The sequence below is a fragment of the Chenopodium album genome, chromosome 14 (genome assembly GCF_948465745.1).
Source record: "Chenopodium album chromosome 14, dcCheAlbu1.1, whole genome shotgun sequence".
NCBI classification, from domain to species: domain Eukaryota; kingdom Viridiplantae; phylum Streptophyta; class Magnoliopsida; order Caryophyllales; family Amaranthaceae; genus Chenopodium; species Chenopodium album.
This window is the reverse complement of record NC_137847.1, coordinates 11660990-11685769: the sequence shown is the minus strand read 5'-3', so window position 1 is coordinate 11685769 and position 24780 is coordinate 11660990. Positions and strand designations below refer to the sequence as shown.

The 24780-nt window shown below is 32.2% G+C and overlaps 2 protein-coding genes across 2 annotated transcripts; both read left to right on the top strand.

Moving 5' to 3' along the window:
* The first annotated feature begins 2626 nt into the window (after positions 1 to 2626).
* On the top strand, positions 2627 to 8376 carry LOC145580064 (putative beta-galactosidase). Its single transcript, XM_081637389.1, has 18 exons — positions 2627 to 2908; positions 3133 to 3228; positions 3332 to 3444; positions 3971 to 4037; positions 4219 to 4311; positions 4918 to 5061; positions 5359 to 5447; positions 5555 to 5660; positions 5768 to 5852; positions 5944 to 6062; positions 6155 to 6319; positions 6457 to 6629; positions 6721 to 6809; positions 6905 to 7014; positions 7113 to 7223; positions 7306 to 7413; positions 7521 to 7726; positions 7810 to 8376. The coding sequence occupies exons 1-18, from the start codon at positions 2726 to 2728 to the stop codon at positions 7919 to 7921; spliced, it is 2169 nt and encodes a 722-aa protein (XP_081493515.1). The 5' UTR covers positions 2627 to 2725; the 3' UTR covers positions 7922 to 8376.
* A 4858-nt stretch (positions 8377 to 13234) lies between these two features.
* On the top strand, positions 13235 to 18103 carry LOC145578915 (uncharacterized). Its single transcript, XM_081636209.1, has 4 exons — positions 13235 to 13468; positions 15127 to 15496; positions 15585 to 15751; positions 17330 to 18103. The coding sequence occupies exons 1-4, from the start codon at positions 13373 to 13375 to the stop codon at positions 17621 to 17623; spliced, it is 927 nt and encodes a 308-aa protein (XP_081492335.1). The 5' UTR covers positions 13235 to 13372; the 3' UTR covers positions 17624 to 18103.
* Positions 18104 to 24780: the final 6677 nt, after the last annotated feature.

The following is a 24780-nucleotide window of genomic DNA, read 5'->3' as shown; positions in this document are numbered from 1 at the left end:
AGTATAAATTATAACAATTGAAAATTAATAATGCATTCATTGAGACGATTTCAATTAGTAATCACAAGACTATATATATTATTTTTCAATGTATAAATCACAAGACTATATATTTTTTTTTTCAATGTATAAATCACAATCATTAGTCAAGTAGGTCAAACAAATAGTGTAAAAAAGGCAAATGCATGCACTAAAAGAAAAAAGATCAAAGAGGGCAACATAAATCGATCAAGGAGGCGAGTTGTACTTTGCCTTGTTAGTTTCTATCAAGGAGGGTGAAAGATTGTAGTTGCCCTTTGAAACTAATAGGACGAACCTATTAGGGCAACTTGGAGGCGATTTTAAAATCACCCTCTTTGCCTAAGAGGGCGATTAAAATTGCCCTCTTTGATCTAATATCTTGCAGTGATGGATCAAGTAATAAAATACCGAGAGAGTATATAAAATACTCTTAATCTATAAGATAAAATACTCTTGATCTATAAGAGATAATATAGTCATGTGCAATTTTGTTGCATTCGTCTCATTATATTTATTATTAGTATTTTATTTTTATAATTTCTACACGTATGAAAATGGAGATAAAGCTGTTTTAAAATGCGTTTTGGAGATCACGAAAAGTTAAAATGAGCCAGTAATAAAATATTATGTATTACTATATGTATAGAATGTGCTTAATAACTCCAAAATAGAGGGAGTACAATAGTGCACACTCCCTCCTTTCCTAAATTACATTCCTACTTCTGTCTATATTATGTGAGGAATAAATGTTAGTAGTAGGAATGTATTTTAGGGACGGAGGGAGTAGTAAAATATAAATAGTTCTTTAATTAATTAATATGAATATATAATTTTTTTTATTTATTTATTTATTTTTTTTTTTTTTTTTTTGGTGATATGAATATTTAATTTGAATGACCTAATTTAGAGTTAGTTAATTATTATTTTTGAAAGATAATTTAGAGTTAATTATTGATTGTTAATATATCATATCATTTGCTAAGAGACATAATAATGTTGGTGAAAGCAAATATAACTAACTACTAATCGCTACGACTTTTTAACAAGAAGTTGAAGTTATATCAGAAATCACTATCAGTTTTGTTTATGAACCAAAGTGGCCAACAATGTATCTAATGCGCTGCAAAAGAAGGACAATAAGCTTGTAGTGGACAGTGGTTGCTCGTTGTAATTTAATTTACAAGTTTTGTTCATTTCATTCTCTTTTTCTCAATCTCAATGTCTAAAGGAGTTGTTGGATCATTTGACATTTCTAAACAACTTCAATAGAAAATTGATTAAATTAAGGATAGTGTTGTTTTTTTCTTCGGAAAACATTGATATTGTTGTATGATTGAACAACAAATATAATAATGGCAGTAGGTCAAAGTTGAAATTGACGGTGTTGTCATATAGTCTACTTCTTAGTGTGTCCTCATATTAATGTACATAAAGTTAGGTTAAACTTAGCTTGAGAGTACGGTTATTAATTGAGAGGTAATTAATTGTTTTTTTTTTTTAAAGAATTTTCAATAAAACTTGGACAAATTTCTGATTTTTAAGAATTTTTATTTCAGATATGTTTGATAATTTTAACCCAAACAAACACTGATACTACCATACTACGACTCTACGAGTACTTGACTAATCAAGTGACTACATAATTGGTATAGGTTTTCTACCTATATATTTACTAGCTCTAATATCCTTTTTAGTTTGTTCATTTGAGTTTACCATGCACTACAAATTTTATATTGCTTCGTATAAAGGATCACAACTTTATAGCCACACTAATTGCATTTAGTTCAATCACTTTTCCTAGCCAAATATTAAGAAGAAATTAAGTTTCACCCTAATGAAACAAACAATAAGGAGCAAATGAAATAATTAGTGCTTGTAATTTTTTGTATTATAAAAAAGGAGAAAGTTTAATTGGACACGGGCCGAGCGACCACGTCACTATAATAGCCCAAGTTAACACATGTCTACCACAAGTGTGTCAGCAGGTCATGGACTATGAATGAACATCACTTAAAGATTTCGACACAAACTTACATAAATACAATAGGTCGATCTACTTTTTTAATTCATTTATTTTGAACCATTTACAAAATAAAAAATAAAAAAAAATTAGTATGATGCTAATTATACAACACGTCTTTTTCTTTGTCTTTTTTAAAACACAACATACCTAAAAACATGCTAGCACGATACATGAGCCAAGTTGGAACTGAAGTCTAGCCCGGTCCATGCATCTGTTCTATGCATCTCTTCTAAAGAGAAGCATGGGAATCCAAAATGTGACTTAGCTACTCAACAAACAGTAATCATATCCTCCGCCAAATTGGGCGCCTACATTCAAAAATAGTTAAACCTTATCTTTTCTCTCTTCTCCCCCATGAACTTCTTTACTTAAAATAAAAATTACAGTAGTATGTTTGTTACAAGTTGAAGAAAAGAAAACAAATTTTAATAATAATAAAGTATAATAATATACCATGTTTGGATGAAATCTTAAAGAAAAACTTTCCTTGTCAGAGAGGTTCTAACACAAAAAAAATGGGCCCACAAAAATGTGTTTAAATTCAGCTTCTCACCCTCCCATTTCTTCCAACTTCAAACTTAACTCAACTTCCCCCTTTTTTCTCTCTCCTCTAATTAACCAAACAACCCTTTACTCCATTGTATTCTTCTTCATTTTCCCAAAAACATTATAATCCCAATTATGAAAATAAAAATGTTGGGATTTAACAATATGATTATGTTAATCATGATGGGTTACATATGTTTTTCAATGATTTACCCTGTTTATGGGAATGTTTGGTATGATAATAAAGCTATTACTATCAATAAACAGAGGAGGATTCTCCTCTCTGGGTCCATTCACTACCCCAGGAGCACCCCCGAGGTAATTACGTTTAGTACGGGGTTGTCTGATTTGTTTTGTTGATATGCATATCACTCATACATAATTTGGTCACTATGTTACCTCATTAAGGGTATTATAGGAAGTTCGGGTAAATAAAGTTTGTGAAAAGTGATATGCATGTGGAAAATAAAATTTTTATAAAAACTTGGTATATAATAGTAAAAATTTTGTACATAATTTTTGTTGTTGTTTGATGATTGTAGATGTGGCCTGATCTTATACAAAAGGCTAAAGAAAATGGATTGGATGTTATTCAAACTTATGTTTTCTGGAATGGGCATGAGCCTTCTCCTGGCAAGGTACTCATAATTGAAAATTCATACTTTTTTACTAGTTTATTTAGAATTATATTAATTTTGTAATATATTGACTAATTTTGTTTTATTTGATTTTGTTTTGTAGTTTAATTTTGAAGGAAGATATGATTTAGTAAAGTTTATTAAGCTAATACAGCAAGCTGGACTTTACGTTCATCTCAGAATTGGACCCTTTGTTTGTGCTGAGTGGAACTTTGGGTAATGCAAAATTTGTTACTTTTAACATTGGCAATTATATAATTAGTTTCAAATTATTGGATAACTTTTTCATATCACGAAGTATAAGTATGAAATTTATATAAATAAAGTTACGCTATGAAATGTCACATAGGCTAAACTCATAAGCAATAAAATACCGTTCTCTTAAAAAATAAGACACTTAACTTATACAAACTCAATGTATCGTACAGAGTAACTAATAAAGTGTAGTTCTTAAGAAAATAAAAAAAAAAAAAAAAAAAAGTAAAGGACAATTGACTTAGGTGAACACAAAGTCATTCGAGATGACCTAATCAAGTCATTGACAAGGATCAAAATAGATAAAATTAATAAATCATACTTATTGCCATAAATTAGTGTACAGGAAAAGTGAATGGTGCTTTCCTTTTGTCTAATATTCACTCAACCACCTTTTTTTTTTCAGAAAGTATTTTATTTTTCAATAATATGATTAATTTATTAATTAATATTTTTATAATGGATAATTTTTCTGTTTCATATTCAGGGGATTTCCTGTGTGGCTCAAGTATGTTCCTGGCATTGAATTTAGAACTGACAATGGACCTTTCAAAGTGAGTCACTAATTTGTTTTTATTGTTTAAAATTAATTCTTTTCCTCATTTTATTTTTGTCTTTTTGGGAATTCTAAATCATCTTTTCTTATATCTTAAGTTTTTTTTGTTCATATAAAGTTAACTGATAAATTTGTTGCTATAATGTTGTTTAATCTTTTTGAAATTTTGTACAATGAAGGAAAAAATGCAAGATTTCACAGCAAAGATAGTCAACATGATGAAGGCAGAAAAGTTGTTCCATTGGCAAGGAGGTCCAATTATACTGTCTCAGGTTTGAAATTTGGACTAATGATTCTATTCTTTGTCAAAGTTCATCCATTAGTAGTTATAAACTGTCTTTTAAGAGTAATTATTATATATTATTTTAAGAACGTCGTAAATTCTAATTATTGTCGAAAATTCTAATGATTGTTATTTGTCTATCCTTTCTTTGTATCATGCAAGTTACGGAGTATTTAGTAATCTCGTGATATATAAGATAAAATATACAGTATATTCTAATCAATTAAATCTTTAGGAATGATGATCTATCATCCTTGGAAAATGATATTTTCCTATAGTCTAATAGCATGTGATTGAAATTGTCTTCTTCATGTTCTATTAAGACAAAAATTTCAATGATTGTTATTATTCTTTCATTAAAATACGTCATGCATACTTTATCATATATTATCTACTTCGTATCTCATAAAGTAGCTGATGTGACGTTTTAACATACCTCATACAAGTTAAAATATTCTTTTAAATTGCGCCATACCATGATGTTATTATCATCTTGTGAATTGACCTAAAACTTATTTTTCCTCCATTTGATATTGTATCACAATTTTAATAATCTTTTAACTCATTTACTTGTTACATTTTTACCATACAACAGATAGAAAATGAATATGGACCAGTAGAATGGGAAATAGGTGCACCTGGTAAGGCTTACACAAAATGGGCAGCTCAAATGGCTGAGGGTCTCAATGCTGGTGTACCTTGGATCATGTGCAAGCAAGATGATGCCCCTGGTGATGTTGTAAGTCCGACTCCTAAGTGTGTTTTATCATTGCTCAGTCATGATTGCCTCCGCGTATTTATTATTTTGCTTTACAAACTCCCTTAACAATTATTTTCATATCATTAAAGATTTTAGTTACCAATCTACCATATGTAATAATTGATCAAAAAAGTTGGTTTGAAATGATTTTCCACCAACTTTCTGTTATTCTATTGTTTCTATTTGGTACTATTTTCACCTAGCATCATATTCCTTGATTGAGTTGCACCCAATACTTTCATTCACTAACCACTTTTTGGAATTTGACTATGACAGATTAACACCTGCAATGGCTTCTACTGCGAAAATTTTGTACCAAACTCCAAATCCAAACCCAAGATGTGGACTGAAAATTGGACTGGCTGGTATGTCAAACTCACACATACATCGCCTTTTGTTGTATTATTCCCATCTTGTTCTTCTTTTGATCATAATCAGTTTCTGAAAACTGTTACTTCCATGATTTCTCAAGGTACACTAAGTTTGGTGGAGCAGTTCCTTACAGACCTGCAGAAGATGTTGCCTTTTCAGTTGCAAGATTCATACAAAATGGTGGTTCTTTTGTTAACTATTATATGGTAAAAATTTTCAACTGATTATCAACTGTCAATACATATTGGACAGTCATTAACTCAAAAAACTTACCACCATTGAATTTGCTTCTTTACTTGCTTGTTTGCCTCAGTTTCATGGAGGGACAAACTTTGGCAACACTGCTGGTCGTTTTGTTGCTACAAGCTATGACTATGATGCTCCACTTGATGAATATGGTAATCACATTAGGACAGTAAACTATAATCAAGAAGTAACTTTATATTGGTTAATAGTTTGTGTAATATTTGAATATTGATACATGTATAGGTTTACCAAGGGAACCAAAATACACTCACCTGAAAAATCTGCACACAGCAATCAAAATGTGTGAGCCTGCCTTAGTTTCTGCAGATGCAAAAGTGACAAAACTCGGGAAAAACCAAGAGGTAATTAGACTAAACTGCACTGCAGTCTGTAAACGCATTCTGAATAATTTGTTTATTAATAGCTAATTTGATTGAAAAAAAACCTTCTGCAGGCTCACGTCTACAGCTCAAATTCAGGGAGTTGTGCAGCCTTCTTGGCAAACTATGACACGCAATGGAGTGTGAAAGTTACCTTCAGCGGCGCACAGTATGAGCTTCCTCCATGGTCCATTAGCATCCTTCCTGATTGCAAGAAAGAGGTGTACAACACTGCAAGGGTACGTAAATCATCAAAACTTTGTTCTTCACTGCCCCTTATTTGTCCCTAAGATTCCAAATCAGAAAACATCCCTTTGGGAACAAAATTGAAAGCTCGGCTTTGTTGTGAAGCTTATGCTTACTTGTTTTTCTACAGGTTTCAGCTCCACGCTACCATGCAAAGATGACGCCAATCAGTGGTTTCTCCTGGCAATCATACATTGATGAAACTCCAACATCTGATGATGACAGTACTTTCTCAGGTTCAGGGTTGTACGAACAATTGAATGTGACTAGAGATAACTCTGACTACTTGTGGTACATGACAGAGTATGTATCTTGATATATATTTGTTACCTTTTATTTCAGTGTGTCATGATTATTTTGTTGATTTCTGATTTATTTCGCATTTTCCATCCAGTGTTACTGTGAAAACCTCAGAAGAACCAATTCTCACAGTTATGTCAGCAGGACATACTTTACATGTGTTTGTCAATGGCCAATTTCAAGGTAGAAAGAGATAGTATGACATTGCTCTCCAACTTGTAATATTTGTTCATTTTACATTTTTTATTGTTAAACTTGCCGATACCTATGATTTTTAGGCACTGCTTATGGATCACTGGAGAAACCACAGTTGACATTTAGCCAGAAGGTGCCATTGAGGGCTGGTTTGAACAAAATATCCTTACTAAGTGCTGCAGTAGGACTCGCGGTTAGTTTCTATCATGAGAAGTGTTTTTCTGACTAACTCAATTGTAGTTGTCACTGTTCCTTCATTCTGATTTATCTGATTTTGTTGGATTCCTTCAGAACGTTGGTGCACACTTCGAAAGGTATAATCAAGGGGTTCTTGGACCAGTTACACTGCAGGGTCTGCGCGAAGGAACATGGGACTTGACAAGATCAAAATGGTCTTACAAGGTCTGTCTTTGTGCACACTTTTGGAAAAAGGCCTAAAAGTTACCTAGGAATAAAATATCTTAACATGTACTTCTGTGAGCAGGTTGGAATGAAGGGTGAAAAACTTGGTCTACACACTATCAGTGGAAGTTCTTCGGTGGAGTGGGAGCAATCAGCAGTGGCGCAAAAGCAGCCATTGACATGGTATAAGGTAAGGATATCCAAGTAAAACAACCGTTCTGTTTCTACGCTGCACGGATGATTATTGAAAAAATACTCAGCCTTGAGAGATTTCTGACTTCTGCTCCCCGTATTCAGACTACATTCAATGCACCAGCAGGAAGTGATCCATTGGCTATAGATATGAGCAGCATGGGAAAAGGGCAAATGTGGATAAATGGTGAAAGCATTGGTCGTCATTGGCCTGCTAACAAGGCGAGTGGCAAATGTGGGCAGTGCAATTATGCTGGAACTTTCACTGAAACTAAATGCCTAGGCGAGTGTGGAAAGCCCTCCCAAAGATGGTAAAGAAAATTCATGTCTTTTTAGTATTTCCTACTTATAAATAATCTTAGTGCTTGTCACAAATATATATTTCATATTATAGGTACCATGTTCCACGCTCATGGTTGAAACCAAGTGGCAATCTTCTGGTTGTTTTCGAAGAGATGGGTGGTGGTCCAAGAGGAATTTCATTGGTGAAAAGAACAGCTAAGTAACTGCAAACTCAAAATCTGCAGTTGATATACGATCACTTGGTTTACTTAACTACAAGATGGTACATAGCGTTCATGGTTTGATTCTGTTTCTGGTATGTGATAGGCACCCTTGGCTGAGAATCAACCAAGAGGTGGATCTGTGCTGCTATATCTCCGTTTTACAGGTCATTTGATTAAAGCCGAATGCAGCTGCTGTCAAAAAAACTGCCAACTAAGTTGTAGTTTGTACATAAATACACAACAGATTCAGACATGTAGCTTTTTTATTGTACGAAATTTTAGGGGCTTGAATGAACAAAAAAATATACCTAGCTCTTGTTTGTAACATTCAGAGCAGAAAATTGTTCTGACATGATACGCTCTATATTCATTTTCATTTGTATACCTAGCATTTCAGCTTATGTTCATACTATCAGTGAAATTCGTAGTATGAAATGCATATCCTTGGTGTGTTTTATAGTGTGTGCTACCATTTTCTCATTAACTAAGCAATACAGTTCTGTTATACTCATCATCTATTTGTCAAGTCAGTCAATCAGGTTGTTTTCAAGTCAGATAAATGTGTTTTTGATGTCAGCCGGTTTACTATTGGTCTTTTTTTGGAAAAAATATTCCTAAATTTGAAGTTTTTGAAGACAAGCAACACCAGAAATTGCTAAAAACAAGTAGTGTAGACTTAAATGAAACCAAATTATCATATGTAAGCTACACTTATAATAACTTTCATGATTACATCTCTATGATTGAGGAAGTTACATCAGTACTTTTCATTTACTCGATATTTAAGAGGGCAGTTCAAGTAAAAGAAAAGGGTGCAAGAGAATACTTGTACTCGTAATGAATGATAAGGCATACTTTTGTACTGCATACAAAAATCAACCAGTATCAAAATTAGGCAACAAAAGTATCAGGAAAAAAAAAGATATAAGCTCACAATCATATAGGAGCTTTTCTGATACAAGATCACAAGAGAATTGAACCATCCCAACTCCCATATGGTAGCTTTAGGGAGCAGATCCCATAATCCCATAAAAACCCACATCAACCCCCATCCCATAAAAACCCACATCAACCCCCATCCCATAAAAACCCACATCAACCCCCATATAACCGATGTGGAGTCAAGTTTCATTACCTTAATTGGACCTTAAGGTTCCTAGCCTTGGAGGAGTACCGATGTCATATCTAATTTGATAGATGGATGGATGATCAATGTTCGTTCCATTGTAAGATCATGGGACTTTAAGTCACATAGCTATCTAAATTCATAAATCATATAAAATACTCCATATAAGTGGTTAATATATGGTTCTAACTAGGTTAGTTCCCGTGTCATGTATGTTAATTTTCAATAATTATTAACTATCATTATGATTCGTTTTTTATGAAGAAAAAAGTCTAAAAAATATAGTTGGCAAATTTTGATCAAAATAAAGGGTTACAAAAGATATGTTAGATATTAAATGACGAAGAAAATGATCAAAAGTATGTTAATAATAGTGAACTGCTAAACGTCGCTCCCATTTTACATACTAACGCTCCCTTTTTGACATGGAAGGACAATATTGCCCTTTGTGTAAGTTGTATGGTATAATGGTATAATATCATTCCCGACCCCTCCATCTACTACCACGTGGTAAAAAAAAATTCCCGACACTACCACATCCGACCGGAAGCTTCGCCCAAGGATTTTGTAAGTCGTCGTACTTTTTTTTAAAAAAAATTTGAAATAAAACATCCGCTAAAAAAATTAGGATCCACTTGGATTTTTTTTTGTTGTTGTTGTTGTTGTTGTTGTTGTTGTTGTTGTTGTAATCTTTATATTATTATTTTATTATGATTATTATTAATTTTGTGATTAATGAGTAATTAGTATTAATACTTTTATTGTTGTTGTGATCAATGTTGTGGCTTTTTTTTTTTCCGATTTTACAATTTTTTTTTTAAATTTTAGAGAGATAAAATGAGAGTGAATTAGAGTATGCGAGTGAAGTATGAGAGTTGTGAGTGCCGTGGAGTGAGTCGTGGGTATTTATTTGATAAGGGTAAAAATGGAAAATTATAAAAAAAATGCGAGTGATGCCTAGTAAAAGGGGAGCGACGTTTAACAACACCCTAATAATATTTTTTTTTAACTGCATAAATATTTGAGTGAAAGATGTGCTAAATCTTTTTTATTTTAAGTAATTATATTGTATAAGAAGCATTATGTAGTTATTTTTGTGTAAGATTTGTTTCTTTAATACAATTTTATACCAAAAAAAAAGACACACTAGGAGATGACACATGTCATTGCTGGTGTGTCTAGTCTATAGTTACTAGCTTAGGGTCCGTGCCATGCACGGTATTTAAAAAAAATTTATTTTTTTTATTTTATTTTGAATATAAAACTATCATCGACATAACATAACTATAACACAGGTTGTGTTTAGTTTCTTCTTATCTTGCAAATATAAAACTAAACATGGAATATAACAAATAACAATTAGAACATGAGTATATTAAAATTATGTAGTACACCCAATGGGTTGGAATAATAATCCTGTTTTTAATGATATTTGGTTTTTTTTTTTCCTTAACAAAATATAATAATATGAAAATATTTAAGAAAAAAAAATTTTAAAAGTGCATACATAGATTAGAGTTTATAATAATTATAATGTTAAGCTATATTGTATACTCTCTTCATCCCATTATGTTCTTCGTAAATATTATAATTAGGTGAGAAACCAATTAAAATATTAAAAAAAATCCCATTTTATATTAAAAAAGAGATTTTGATCAAAATATTAAGAACATAAAAATTACACCGGAACTTAACTACTGTGCAGTTAATACCCATTGTAATAGTGGAAAACATAAATAAGTAATATATAATAAATAGCTAAATTTTTTTTAAAAAAATAGAATACTGTTATTTTGTCCAAGAAATAAATAGAACAATGTTATATCTTTGTCCAAGAAATACTTCATACGTTATTAGTACTTAACTAGGAAAATTTCTAATAAAAATAATATTTTGAATTTCTCAATGAAATATATTGCAAGAACAAAATAATAGTAACAATAACAACAACAACAATATAATAACATTAACAATAATAAATTCATCGGGTTTTAAAAATATTGTATCACAATTACCTTGTTTAAAATAATTCATATTAATAACTATAAAGAATAAAATATATGTAGTGTGCTATTTAAAGATATGTCGGAGTAGTATTTATAAGATATAAAGTAGTGGATTTGGAAAATATTATATTACAAATTAAAAAACAATTAGTATTAGGTACTCCGATACCTAGTATTGTACTCCAGGGCCCAGCCCAATCTAATAAATGGGATAAAAACCCAATTAACGAAATTAAAGCATGCAACGCTAAATTTGACAAAATAACAACTTAGGAAAAGCAAATAACATGAAACTAACTCCATATAGTTGTATAAAAGAAAGGTGGATGAAAAAAATATCAAATCATTTCATTTCTACTCCACTACTTTCACTTTCTCTCTCCATTTGAACTAGTCCTGCAAATTTCTTGTCCATTAAAGGCCAAATTCAACTTCAAGATCATATCCAAAAACAACATAAATTACCGAAATGCATATCAAGGGAAGTAAGTATTTGTTTAATTTTATTTATAAATTATTTCGCAATTGTACATTTATAACATGAAATTTGCAATTAAAAAAAGCAAGTATGGTAAACCAATTAAATGATAATGAAAAACTAGATGAAAGAATTGCATATTTAAAAACAAAATTATAGATAAGTTCTTGTTATTTTGACCAATTTTGTTTCTAGGCTTATGTTATTCAGCATTGTATATTATGTTCTTTTGATTGTGAAGTCAGATCTATATTTCTAAAATGTGTTTTAATTTGTTAATATTATTCTTTAAAATGATGTTATTTTGCTTAATATCTAATGTTATTCTATGTACTTAAAATCTAATGTTATTTTGGGTTGATCATCATGTGTTGTTTTAGTCTTTGAAAGTAGATTTGTTTTGGCGATATTATTTAACATTTTTCTAAAACACCATTTTTTAATTTGTTTCATAAATGATGATATTTTGTTTTAAGCCTAATGTTATCTTATTTTTATCATGTGTTATTTTAATGAAATCCTAACTTTGTGTTGTTTTGTTATTTTAATGTATCCTTTATTATTCTACTTAACCTTTGAGTTAAGTTGTTATTTTGTTTAATATCTTATGTTATTTTCAATAGAAGTTTAAGTTATTCAGTTATCAAGTTATGTGTTATTTTAGGTTAAACTTTGTGTTACTTAGTACACAAATTGATGTTATTCTATTTAAAGTCTATTGTTATTTTGTTTTAAACATGTGATATTCAAATAAACCATATCTTCTGTTATTCTATTTTAAATTAGTGCTATTTTTAATTTTCAGAAATTGCAATTGGAAGAAAAAAATTGATTGAATTCATAGAAATTGAAAGAAAATAGAGGAAAAAAAAGAATAGCAGGAAGAAAAAGAGGAAAATAGGGGAGAAGAAATTCACAGAAATTGAAAGAAAATACAAAAAACAAAGTATAGCGGAAGAAAAAGGGGAAAATAGAGAAGAAGGAAGGGATAATAGAACGACGTCGTTTGACCCTGGAGTATCATGCTCACGGTGTTTCGAGAGTAGGGTAGAAATTGCGTAAAACATGTGAATCAAAAATAACATAATTATATGATTTGGTGAATATTTTGTGTATAAATATAATAGGTAACATTGGGTAGATTAAGAATTTTTTTTTTAAAAAAAAACAAAAAAAAGAAAAGGGGGAATTTTGGAGGGAAAAAATTACACCAGGAAGTGCCACGTGTCATTCCTGATGTCTGTTTTAGTATTATATATATATATATATATATATATATATTGATTGATGATTGATTGATTGAACTTAATAAAAAAACAAGTAAATAAAGCTTGGCCCAATGGTAAGGATTCCTTCTAACCTTAAAGTAAGGATTTTCGAATTTTCCTATTTCTTAGTCGGATTGACTTGTGAGAGGTTCTGGTCTAATAAAACAGTTTATCTTAACTATCTTAAACAAAAATACGTAAATAAAATCAAACACTTCCTCAATCATGTAAATCATGTTTGTTTCCTAAAAAAAAAAATAAACAAAAAAAAAATAAAAAAAATTCCTCCGTTGTATGGCTTGTATAGTTGTATCCAATCTAAATGGTACAATTTTTTGCAAAAAAAAAAAAAAAAAAATGGTACAATTAAAAAAAAAAAAAAATAAAAATTAAATTAAATTAAATTTTAAAAAATGAACAGAAATTAAAATGGGAAGTGCTGGTGGGATGGAGAGTACAAATCTCTGCCCTCGCCGGCCATGGTGATCAGTTGATGATTCAACCAACAGACAACATCACCAACAATTGAATTTTTTCAGTCGAAATTTCGCTAATTAATCATAACACAGAAAAATGGGCGTCAAATTTGGCACTTCTCAACGACACATTCTAATTTCGACGCTTATTCTTCATTTCAGCTTTTTTATTATCTCTTCAGCTTCAAATCAGGTCAGTAATCCCGAAAATTAGTCTCTGATTTTTAATTTTTTTTCCCCTAATTTTGCTATTTCATTGCTTTAGTTTCTTGAATCGTGAAAAAAAAAAAAAGTTGTATGATCTGGCAACAAGTTTAAGAGAATAATAGAATGTAATTTGCTACTTTTGTTGAATTTCTGAGTTGATCGCTGTATCAATTTTTACTTATTTTGTTTGTGAGATTAGTGGAATGGGATTGTTTTAGCTTGATTAGGCATTTTGACGAGACAATTTCTATTGTACGACTGATTTTACTGTAAAACTGAGTTATTTTTTTGCTTAATTGCTCTTTAGTGAGGTTGTATCGTGCACATAGTATAGCCGGTTGTATCGTAGATGCTTTGGCTTTGGGCGAAAGCTTCAAAGTTTGATTTTGTGGGGTCATTGGTCAGTAACTGGTTGCGCAATGGTATTAGTTTCTGTTATTGGAATTGTTTGTGGAAGAAGAATGGTTTTAGACCATGTTATTAAAATTTTTAGGGTTAACCTATTGAAATATACAACATTCTAGCAACTGTTTGAATTTTGATTAAGTTACCGAGAGTTGGCTTAGGAAACCATTCCGTTTTTGAGCATGATCACCCTATTCCTTGATGTGGGTAATTAGGTCTAGATCTTTTATCAAGGTAGGCTGATAATATGGAAGGTTTGCTTAGAGTCCTTGGAGACTTGGAGGCAATCTTTCTAATGCTCTTTGATAAGTAGGGGTGAGGCTGCCATGTTTGGATTTTCCCCTTGCCTCATTCGGATTGATAAATGATGGTGGTTGTCATTGTTTGGATCTTGAAAACAGAAGTGAGAAATTTTTTTAAAGTACTTCCATACTTACGATGTATGCCTCTTATACAAGTTCTTCGAGAGATTAGAGACCATGGCATGCTTAACTACTTAAGCTTCTGGTGAATTCTTGGTTGATAATGATAGACTTTTCGCTTGTTTCTTTTTAAAGGACTCCAGATGTTTAGCTACAGAAACAATGCTTTACATATGAATATAGTGGAGGAAGCAGGCATATTTTTATGCTGTCAGATGTGATGTCCTAACTCTTAACTTCTTAAGTGAATCCTGTCGTATGGAATATGAATTTTCTGTGTGATACTCAGAAGTCAGAAGTATTGGATGGAAATGTTGTCATGAACTTACATAATGCAAATATGTCATTGTTTTTATTTTTACATGGGAGAGGGTTAAAAGACTTAGTTGCAAAGTAGTGGTATGTTGTTGGATTCATTTTGGTGCTTTGAGATATGACTGATTTGTTACTCTTGTTGAATTCAGAGTTATTGTTTACTGAGTTTTGAATAACACTCCATAACAAATTGCTTTGTCATTATGGAGATATATGTTATATTTTCATTTTCTGAACTGTGAATAAAATTATTTATTCCTAAATTTGTAAATGATATTAGCTTTTGAAAAATACAATATTTTGTTATGGCATATGCATTACTCATAGTTTAACATTTAATGACTCAAAAGATGATGGTTATCATTTATCTCTTATGAGTACTTTTCAATTGAACTTTTGGTTCAGAACAGATATGGTATTGCATGGTCTAGTCTATTTTCTTATCTAGCTGGACAAGGAAATTCAATATTTGACCATGCTTGCCTTCATTTTTTTATTCCAGGAAACTCTTTATCAGTATAATGATAACTCTCAGAAGCACAGCATGAATTCCTTGCCTTGTTTTGCACGATATGCTCTCGAGTCATTTTCCAAAGAGCATGAAAGCTTCACTGATTCAAATTTTGTAGAGTATATGGAACAAAAGAATCTTGTTCACTCTGAGCCAACATTTAATAAACTTTTGAACTTAAAGCGCCATTTAATTGGGGAGGGTTCTCATCGTCGTCTATCTTCATCATTCAAAATAAGTGTTCAGCCAGATCTTATTGGTGACTTTTCCTCACAGATCTGTGAGCTCGTAATCATTGAAAGACTTCCATCCGGGGTTTTTGCTGATCCTTTTGAACTTCAACATCTTCTTTACCGAGGAGGTGCTTCTTATGTGTATTTTTAAAATATGCACTCCCTACCAATCTGTCATTCTTTCCTGACATTGACTCCAATGGATCTTTGTTGCAGTATTCAAGGATGCTTCTGTTTTTGGAGATACAAATTTGGAATTGCCATCATTTCTTTCCAACCAGTCAGTTGTTGAAGTTCACTTGGATGCAGCCTTGAATAATTCAGCAGGGCAGGAGACTGTGCTGGAGTTCAAGACAGAGATGCCATTGCATGCTCGATATTCTGTAAGCACTAATAAATTATCATAGTATCTTTAATAGGCAAAATCCTTTATAGAAATGGCTGTATTACCTGAAAGTTTCTGGCTTCGTAAAATATTTATGTCTGAGCATTTTTTGAATATGTTTTGCTAAAGGTTTCTTGCTACATGGAACACTGATGTCAATTTTTTTTTTTATTTATTTATTTTTATTTTATTTTTTTTATGCCTACACTGTCCATTTTTTTAAAATGGGCTTCTTGCTACATGGAGCACTGATGTCAAATTATTTATTTGCAATCTATTCAAATCTTTTGAGATGTTATTGTTTCTTTGACAAATTTCGTCAAAAAAATAATAAAAAAAAAAGTTTCTTTTGCAAAGGCAGTGTAGCTTTTTATCTTGGCTTGGGAGCACATAAGAATAAGATAGATTACACTTTATAGGCAACAATGTCTAGGTTTCCATTTTATCAAATTTGCTTACTAAATATAGGGAATCCAAAATCCTATTAGGCTATAGCCTATATGAAGTTTAGGAATAGTGATTCTTTGTAGCCCTAAGAGGTATGGAATCGTTCATCCAACCTAGGAATATAAGCAAAAATTTTGAGACATCAGCTAGTGAATTGCTAATTAACGGTCAATTAACATTTGTTTTTGAAGTTCTCCTTCAATTTTTGTTGCCATGAATATTTTGGTGCTGAGTTCAAGTTAGGGAATTATCATATAACGTGGATGCAGTGCTGCTATTTGGTATCTGGACCGGGGTGAGGGTTTAGAGTAGCATATTGCACTAAAATGAATGGTGCATAGGTGCTGAATATTTATTTTTGCTGTAAATTTTAATTCTAGCCAGACATCACAATAGGTAATATCTTCTTTTGGCAAATTTTTTTTTTAGGAATTTTAGATTATAACACCAGGAAAAAAAAGAAAAAAAAACCCGAAAAAGGTTTTTAACACCCCAAAAAAAATTATTTTAACACCAAAAAAAATTTAACAAATTTGATTTTACCACCCCTTAACTAAATTCGTCGAAGAATCCGTTTTTTTTTTTTTATTTTTTTTTTAAATGGTGTTAAAATTCAAAATTTCCAAATTTTAATTTCTTCTTAGCAGCATAGCTGCACAGTCGTGTCATTTAGTTCACTGATATAGAGCATTGTGATTTATGACCCTGATGTTCCACCTAATATAAAGCACTTCTCTAATTTTGCATTCATTGTCTATCTTTTACTTGCTTGATGATATTCTATTTCATGATCCAAAAATTGATTGACATAGCTCAGAATACAAGGCATCCAGACTTCACTAACATTTAGAAATGATTTTGCGTATTTATTGTACAACCCAAAAGGCTATACAAATCCTAGCTCACTTCATTGGCAGATGGATGCATTGACTACTATAGTGCCACCTAAAAAATTGTACACCTTAGCCGAGCATATATTGCTACAAGCTACTTTTCTTTGACTTGGCTATGGCATCTATAAATGTATGATACAAGCTACTTTTCTTTGACTTGGCTATGGCATCTATAAATGTATGATATTAATTACTAGCTTCTAAGCTTGCATTTACTATCCCATTCTTTTCAACAGCCCCTTGAAGGTAGTGGATATTCAAAAGTCAGATTTGGTGCACCCGATTTGTTTTTGTACTGCAAATTGCATGGGAAGTCACCAGCTCAAAGCTGTTCATTGTTACCCATTACAATTAGTGGTTCTCTGGAACTTGATGATATTGTGTGGACCATTCCAGCGGGTATCAAGGCCCATTCAAGAATGGTATCTGTTGTTACTTTTACGTCAGCACTCCTGTCAGCAACTTTTATCATCATTGCTTCCTTGCAATCTTCACGCATGAAACACAATGGAAGATCAAAGCTATCATGATAAGTGATAACTAGTGATGATCATGCTGTCTTATGCCTAATCCAGTGGCGACAAACAGATTATGATAAGGTTTGCCAAGAGCCTGTCTGCACAACCACATCTTTCGTCGAGTTTCTATAACAGTCCTGTGAGGAGCATAGATGTCAGGTTTTGCAAACCCTGGTAACTTTTATGTTTGATCTTTTTCTGCCTCTGAATGTTTTTTCATATGATACATTGCTTCACAAGTGTGGATATTAGATTTATGTGTTCTGTAGATTTGGCTGCATGTGTGAAGTAGTTGGGTTATACTAGCCAATTGATTTAGAGCTAATGTTCTATACAGAATAGGAAGCAAATTTGGGGATCAGTTGTCAGTAAGAAAGTCCTTGAGTTTTCTGTGCCAGACATTCCGTTAGAAGTTGGCTTTTCATAGAGATGTAAAATAGAACATGATGTTGAAATTGATTCATTTATGAAATTCGAGTATAACAACTTTTGAATTAATGTATAGTCATCTTAGTAGGGATATTTTACAAATTTTTTAGTTTTCACCTTTCTGTTGAAGATTTTAAATGCTGCATAAATCTCAAACCTATAGGCCATACCTTTATTGTCAATATCTATCAACTTTAACTATGAATTCAACCAATATGAGTGGTATAATTACTCTTAAGTCATACAATAAATCATTTCATATTACGAACCTGTTTTGACTTGCATATTAAATAATTTAAACTTTAACCATTAATCTGTCACAACTTTCACGAAGTATATTGATTTTCAATATGCATATTTCTGTTATTGTAAGAAACAATTTTCGTAATTTTATGTTTTCGATTGTTTTTCTATCTTATCATCATTAAAAAGAAACATGCTCATAATTTAACCTCAAAGGATTGCAAAAAAATAAACAGGGTTATGGTAACCACCCACAACCCACGTTACCCCACTCTTTCTATTTATTCTTTTGCAATCTCTGCTAGCAAATGAATGCCAAGGGGCTATTTATAAGCACCGACTACAACCCATTCAGGTACGATAACTACCCATTACACCCACAATCTAAGTAACTGCCCATTCTGAGTTTAGCAAATGGCTGACAGAAGTCTTGGTGGAGGAGCTTGCATGTAGTTCCCCTGGCGCACATGAACACTCCCAAGCAAGTTAATAGCGAAATTAGGCTATCACTTAGGAAAAATTACTTTAAATAATCCAACTTTTGCGCCGTTCTCCTAAAATAATCTCACCTTTAAATTATTCCAGAATAATCCTACCTTTATACCCGTTCCAAAGTGAACCCAAATGGCCGTTTACCTAAACAAACTTGTCATGTCTTTCTCTCTCCCTCTTCTCACCATATTCCATCATCTTCCTCCATTACCCCCACCCAAAGCTCTACCTCCATTTTATCTTCCCCTTCTTTCTTCCTCCCCCAACCACCCCTGCCCCTTCCCCCCGAACAGACATGCCACTACCCGTCCCTCTTAGCCACCTTGCTTCCCCTCCCTTTCCTCGTAGCCACCTTGCCCCTCAACACCCACACAGAACCTCCCCTTCTCCCTCACTCACCACGTGAACCACACCCCTTAACGATTCAACACCAACACAAACAGCCGCATCTCATCTCCTAATCTCAGCAACAATCCGATAACAGCCAACCACCAAAATCAGTGGCACCTTTCCATCAGCGGACCATCAATCGCCTGTTGGCCGTCCACACTTCACAACCACCATCACACTTCACCGCTGCTTCCACCGCACAATAGTCGTGACCCCACTTCTCCCCGTCAATACCAGCAATGACCGTCAATCAAAGTAGCAGCACCACAAGTCACCCGCAAGCAATATACAAACCCCCAAATCGCCAATTTGGCTCACAAGCAGCGGCAATTAGCAATTAGCAATTAAGGCCATGGAAGAAAGGAAAGGAGAGAGAAAGAAGGATGGTGGTGAGTTGGTGACTAAGGTGGTGATGGAGGAAGAAAGAGAAAGAAGAAAGAAGGTGAGGGGAGAGAAACCAGTTGAGGTGGGTGGGGATTTTTTTATTATTTTTTTTAATAACTCAAAATTTAAAAAAAAAAATTAAAAATAAACTAAAAGCCAATCATGAAGTGCCACGTAGTACATATAACCGGTTGTACTGATGCAAGGTGTGATATGGGAAGATGGGGGTAAAAGGTTGGATTAATCTGGAATAATCGAAAAGTAAGATTATTTTGGGAGAATGAGGCAAAGTTTAGACTATTTAAAGTAATTTTTCCTTCTGTTTATAGGGTGGGGGGAGTTGTAGCTTTTCTAGTCGGGCTCGGGCTCAAAATCTGATACCATACAGTACTAATCTAGTAAGGAGAGCAGTTGGAGAAATCTTTAGTTGAGCTATATTAGTGAAGTAAATGTCTCCTCTCTGAAAAATCCAGGCAAAATTTTAGGGTTGTCTGGCAATCGCGATTGGCTTTTGGCTTCGTTGCTTGGCTTATTTGACCAACTGGAAGTATTAGCTATATGGATAAACTTTTTAGTTGGTTGTTCAAGCCAGCTGTTTACAAAAGCGTTTGGCGAAATTAATTGTGGCTATTAATAGTCTAATAGTGAAAAGTGAGCCAAGAAGCCAAATGCCAATTAAAAAAGCTACTCCTATGGGCTTTTAACTTTTGGCTGAAAAGCCAGCTTAAAAGCCAACAACCAAACATTTTTTATGGCTGTTTGACTAAACTAAAAAGCCAAAAGTTAGACAAAAATCTAATTGTCAAACACCCCCTTTGACTACTTATGGGAGTATGAAAATGCAACCACAGAATGTATGATGCAACTAATCAAGGTGATTGGTATTCTTAGGTGCCTCATTCAATGATACACAATGGTTGCAAAGATAAGTATTTTCCAAATGACTATCAGCAGAATATGAATCATATGACGATCAGCTAGTGACAAAACAGTCCTTTTACAAGTTATTAGCTACTTCATGCATGGTCCCTATTAACAAGAACTGGGAAAAGGGCGAAGATTTGAGTGAATATCTTGAAAATTGTTTCAAGGCTTTCAGTTTTCTGGCCATCACCAGGATTTTATAGCTTGCATAAGTTCAATTGTCATCACTCCTCATTAATTCAGTTGTCATCCAATATATCTGAATCATGTTGTTCATCTTTGTAATCATCATATTTACCGTTCCCCAGTGGCTATGAAGTCTGATTTATGTTGTTCATCTTTGCAATCTTCGTGGAATTTGGGTTGTTATTGTCGTTATCGATGTGATATTATCACGTACTGTACTGTGAGTAAAAGTTTACTTAAATTCTCCTCATCATTAAAATTACAATCATTCACTGTTTCAGAATATTGCTGGTTGCTGCTGTATTACTGGTTCGAGTCTCAGAATTGTAGTCCTCCGTATTCAGCAGCAGCAGCAAAATGTCCTTGTTATATCAACACAAGGAAAGCTTGTGTCGTTTACCATCTTGGTTAATGGTTAGAGGTAATTCTTCCTACAACGAATTAATCAGTTTGTCAAAAATCTGTATGATAACATTTCGACATATAGTGATTAGAAGTGTAGTAATGATCCGGACAAAAAGTTGCAACATCAACAACTGTGATTAGGAAGTGATTCCAGGTTGATGCATTTGAGGTCTTGATGTAGCAAACACTTGGGATTATTGGCCACTCAGATCTTGTCTTATCCTCTTTTTTATTTTCAAATCATTTGATTTATTCGTGGCTTAATCTCCAGCCTTTGCTTTACATTTCACCTAGTTTGCTTCAATAGAACAAAGTTCCGGTGTTCAATACTCTTCAAGTTGATCAAAGAATCCTTTTTTCCCGTTTTAAAGTAATTCTATCATATCAAGTCCCTTTGTCTTCAGATGATCTTTTAGGTTTAAACACGCATATTAAAAAATTCACTAAGGTGAGGGTAGGGATATAAGAAAGAGAGTTTGGAAAAATTCACATCAACATAGGTTGACTGAAAACAAAATTCATTTTAAATAACTGGAAGATTTTTTTGTAGAAATTCTAAAGCAAATATAGAATAACTATTTGTGGACTTAAGGAGTATAAATACACCTAGTTAAAACTTCATAGTTCAGGTTAAGTATGAATTAATTAAAGGAAAAATTGGGTTTAACCGTTGAATAATCCCAATTGATTTTCTTCTAATAATCTCATCTTTGAATTATTATAGTATAATATGAAGTTTAGAAGGTATTGATTTTTATCGGGCTAAAATGACCGATAACCTGATATTTTTTTCTTCCCTTTGACTTCAGTCAACTTTGAGTCACCGCCCCTTTGACCTCCCTCCCAGCCACCATCTCCCATTCTCCCTTTCCTCAATCTCCTCTACCTTCATCGCGTGAAATTGCAAATACATAAGCTACTCCTCAACAGTTGTGGCGTTGGACCTTGAAAAGCTTGTCAACGAAGCCCACCGTAGCAGATACATTAGCCTCGGTTGGATTGGTTTTGGGACTGGAAGGGAGGGGGTGGTGGTTGGATTATTTTTAATATTTTTTTTTTTTACCATTCACGTGTCGTTACGTGTTGAAGTAAGAAATTGAACTACTATTAGATTGGTGACCGGTTAAACCTAATAAAAGTTAGGTCCTCTAAAATTATGATTAATATAAGAAAATTGGAATTGAGTTTATTAAAATTACGGAGTAATTTTTTTTTTTTCTGAAGTGTATTATGGGAATATTAAGGATAAATTGATTGGTTAAAGTACTTATAAAAGACATACTTGTATAATTGTATTTGCCTATTTGGTTTAATATAGAAAAGAATTGTTGCAACACGAGGCGCGTAATCCTTGTTTTATCATTTGAATACAATCTAAGAGCTACAGTCTTGGTCAATATATTAACTCGAAAAGAACTACTTTAATTCTCAAACCTAATTAGTTGTGATGATGAGTTAAGACCATCAATTGTCACAATGTGATTAGGTGGACCAAGCTAGGCTTAGATAAAGACCTAACCTCCTATAATCCTATTAGCATGTCCAATGAGTAGAATGTTTTATGCAAATAATGTATTTTAATAGCTTATTTGCATATATAATTTAACTTATCTACTAAACAACTATCCACTATAGGATTGGTAAGTCTTTTTAAAAACATTTTAATGATATTACTATCTCAAGTACAGTTATGATTTTGGAGTCAAGTTACCAACGTTATTAAAATCGGAATTCTACTTTGAATCGGATGGGGCTATCAGAATCGAATCATACAATCGTAAGATTCTACCGACATGCATAATCAAGACGTCAAATCTGAATTTTATTAAATATAGAAATTTTGAGTTTGAAACCTAATTATTGATAGATAACAGCTATTTACCCATTAATCAACCAATACTTGACAAAATATATTTATAAATACCTATATAGACATGTTTTAAACTTGTAAGGACTTCGCTAGTTAAGAAAAATATGTAAAATCGGGTACGTAAAATCATAGGAGACTAAGATTTAAATCAGGATTTTAATAACAATGCAAGTTACTTAAATTAACAATTTTAGTGTAATTTTACCCTAGATTGAGAGTTAAGGAAGCAAATTAACCAATTGACTAAAGTACCAATCTCTTAGGAAAACTCCAAGAAAGCTTTTTCAAAGAAAATTGATACCTTAAATCAAAAATACATAAACTTTACTAGAATTTATCGAGGAGATCAATACTCGATCAAATCAATCTCTTTGCTCAATCTAAGAAACTAAACATAAATTGTCATTGTAGTAAGGACTTCAAACATTTTCGATTAACGATTTTGTTCTGTAACTTTAGAGTAAGTTTATCCCCAAGTCTTGAGGTGACATCATTATCTTGATTTTTAAGACTTATGTTTATTTCAAACAAGTCTCAAGTTGAGTTTTGAAATTCCAAGACCCAACTTAAGACTTGAGATTGGGACCCGCCTTAATTTTATTTTTATTATCCTTTTTTTTTTTTTTTTTTACACTTTTCTACATATAATATGTCATATATTTGAGTCTCATGGCTAAAGTAATAAATTTGGGCAAGTCTTAGTGAGTCTTATCAAGAATTTGACGACATCATTTCAATGGAGACCGCCAAAAATTATATCACATCCAAGTATTAAGACTTGGGGCTAAACTTGCTCTTATACTTGAATTGACGACTTCTGATTTGCAAAAATCACTACTTTAAATAGTGATTTTGCAAATAAGCTATTAAAAAGTTTATTATTTGTGTTTTCCTATTAGTAGACATCTAGATTCCCACACATATAGATTGTTAAAGAAGCTCTATTTTACTAGGTCTTCTTTAAAACAAACTTTGTTGGGTTTAAACTCTTTATTAAAAACTTGATTCCACAATGATAACATTGTAAATTCTTTAATTTTGTCTAATACTATAGTGTATATATTATTTCATCATATCTAATGATATCATAGAAAACGATAAGCCCTTTTCACTTGGTGTGAATAAAGTAAAATTGGCCCCAATGTTTGGCGACTTTTTTTAGTCCAAGATTTGCAAATCACCACTATGGATAGTTTGCTCAAAAGCATTGGTCAATTTCATTTGTAAAAGATTATTTATCAAATATTATGATGAAATGAGGAACTTGTAGTAATAAGTTAATTGATGATGTTTTAGTGGAGAATTTGTTTCCTTTTAGCTTCAAAAGGGAAAAAAGCCCATGCACTCAAACAACGAAATGGACTTATCTTTGATTGGTGCTCCTTCACTAGATAAACAAAGCATATAATTAATTAGTGTGATGTCCCGATCTGGTTAATGGGCATATTACGATTTAATTGACCATTTATGTTATATTCTATTTACCTTATTTTTATTTACTTCAATTTTCATTAGTTATAGTCCGTTCATATTTGTAAATGTAAGGTTTAATATATGTAAAAGTTAATAAGTTTGAATAAGAAAAGAGTTAATAATTTATATAAGATAAATATAAGGTTAATAATTTCCAATAAAGTCTAACAAAATCTTATAGTGTTTGATAAGGCATAGTTCAGATAATATAAGAACTTGTTGTGCATCAAACACATGTATGTAATCTAGATAAACTAACTGCTATCGTAACTTAACACAAAATCAATTAATACTTGAAATTAGATTGTCCAAAGTAGGCATTGTTTAAACCTTCATATAATTAATTTAATTGAAACTAATCTCCTTTTGTAGA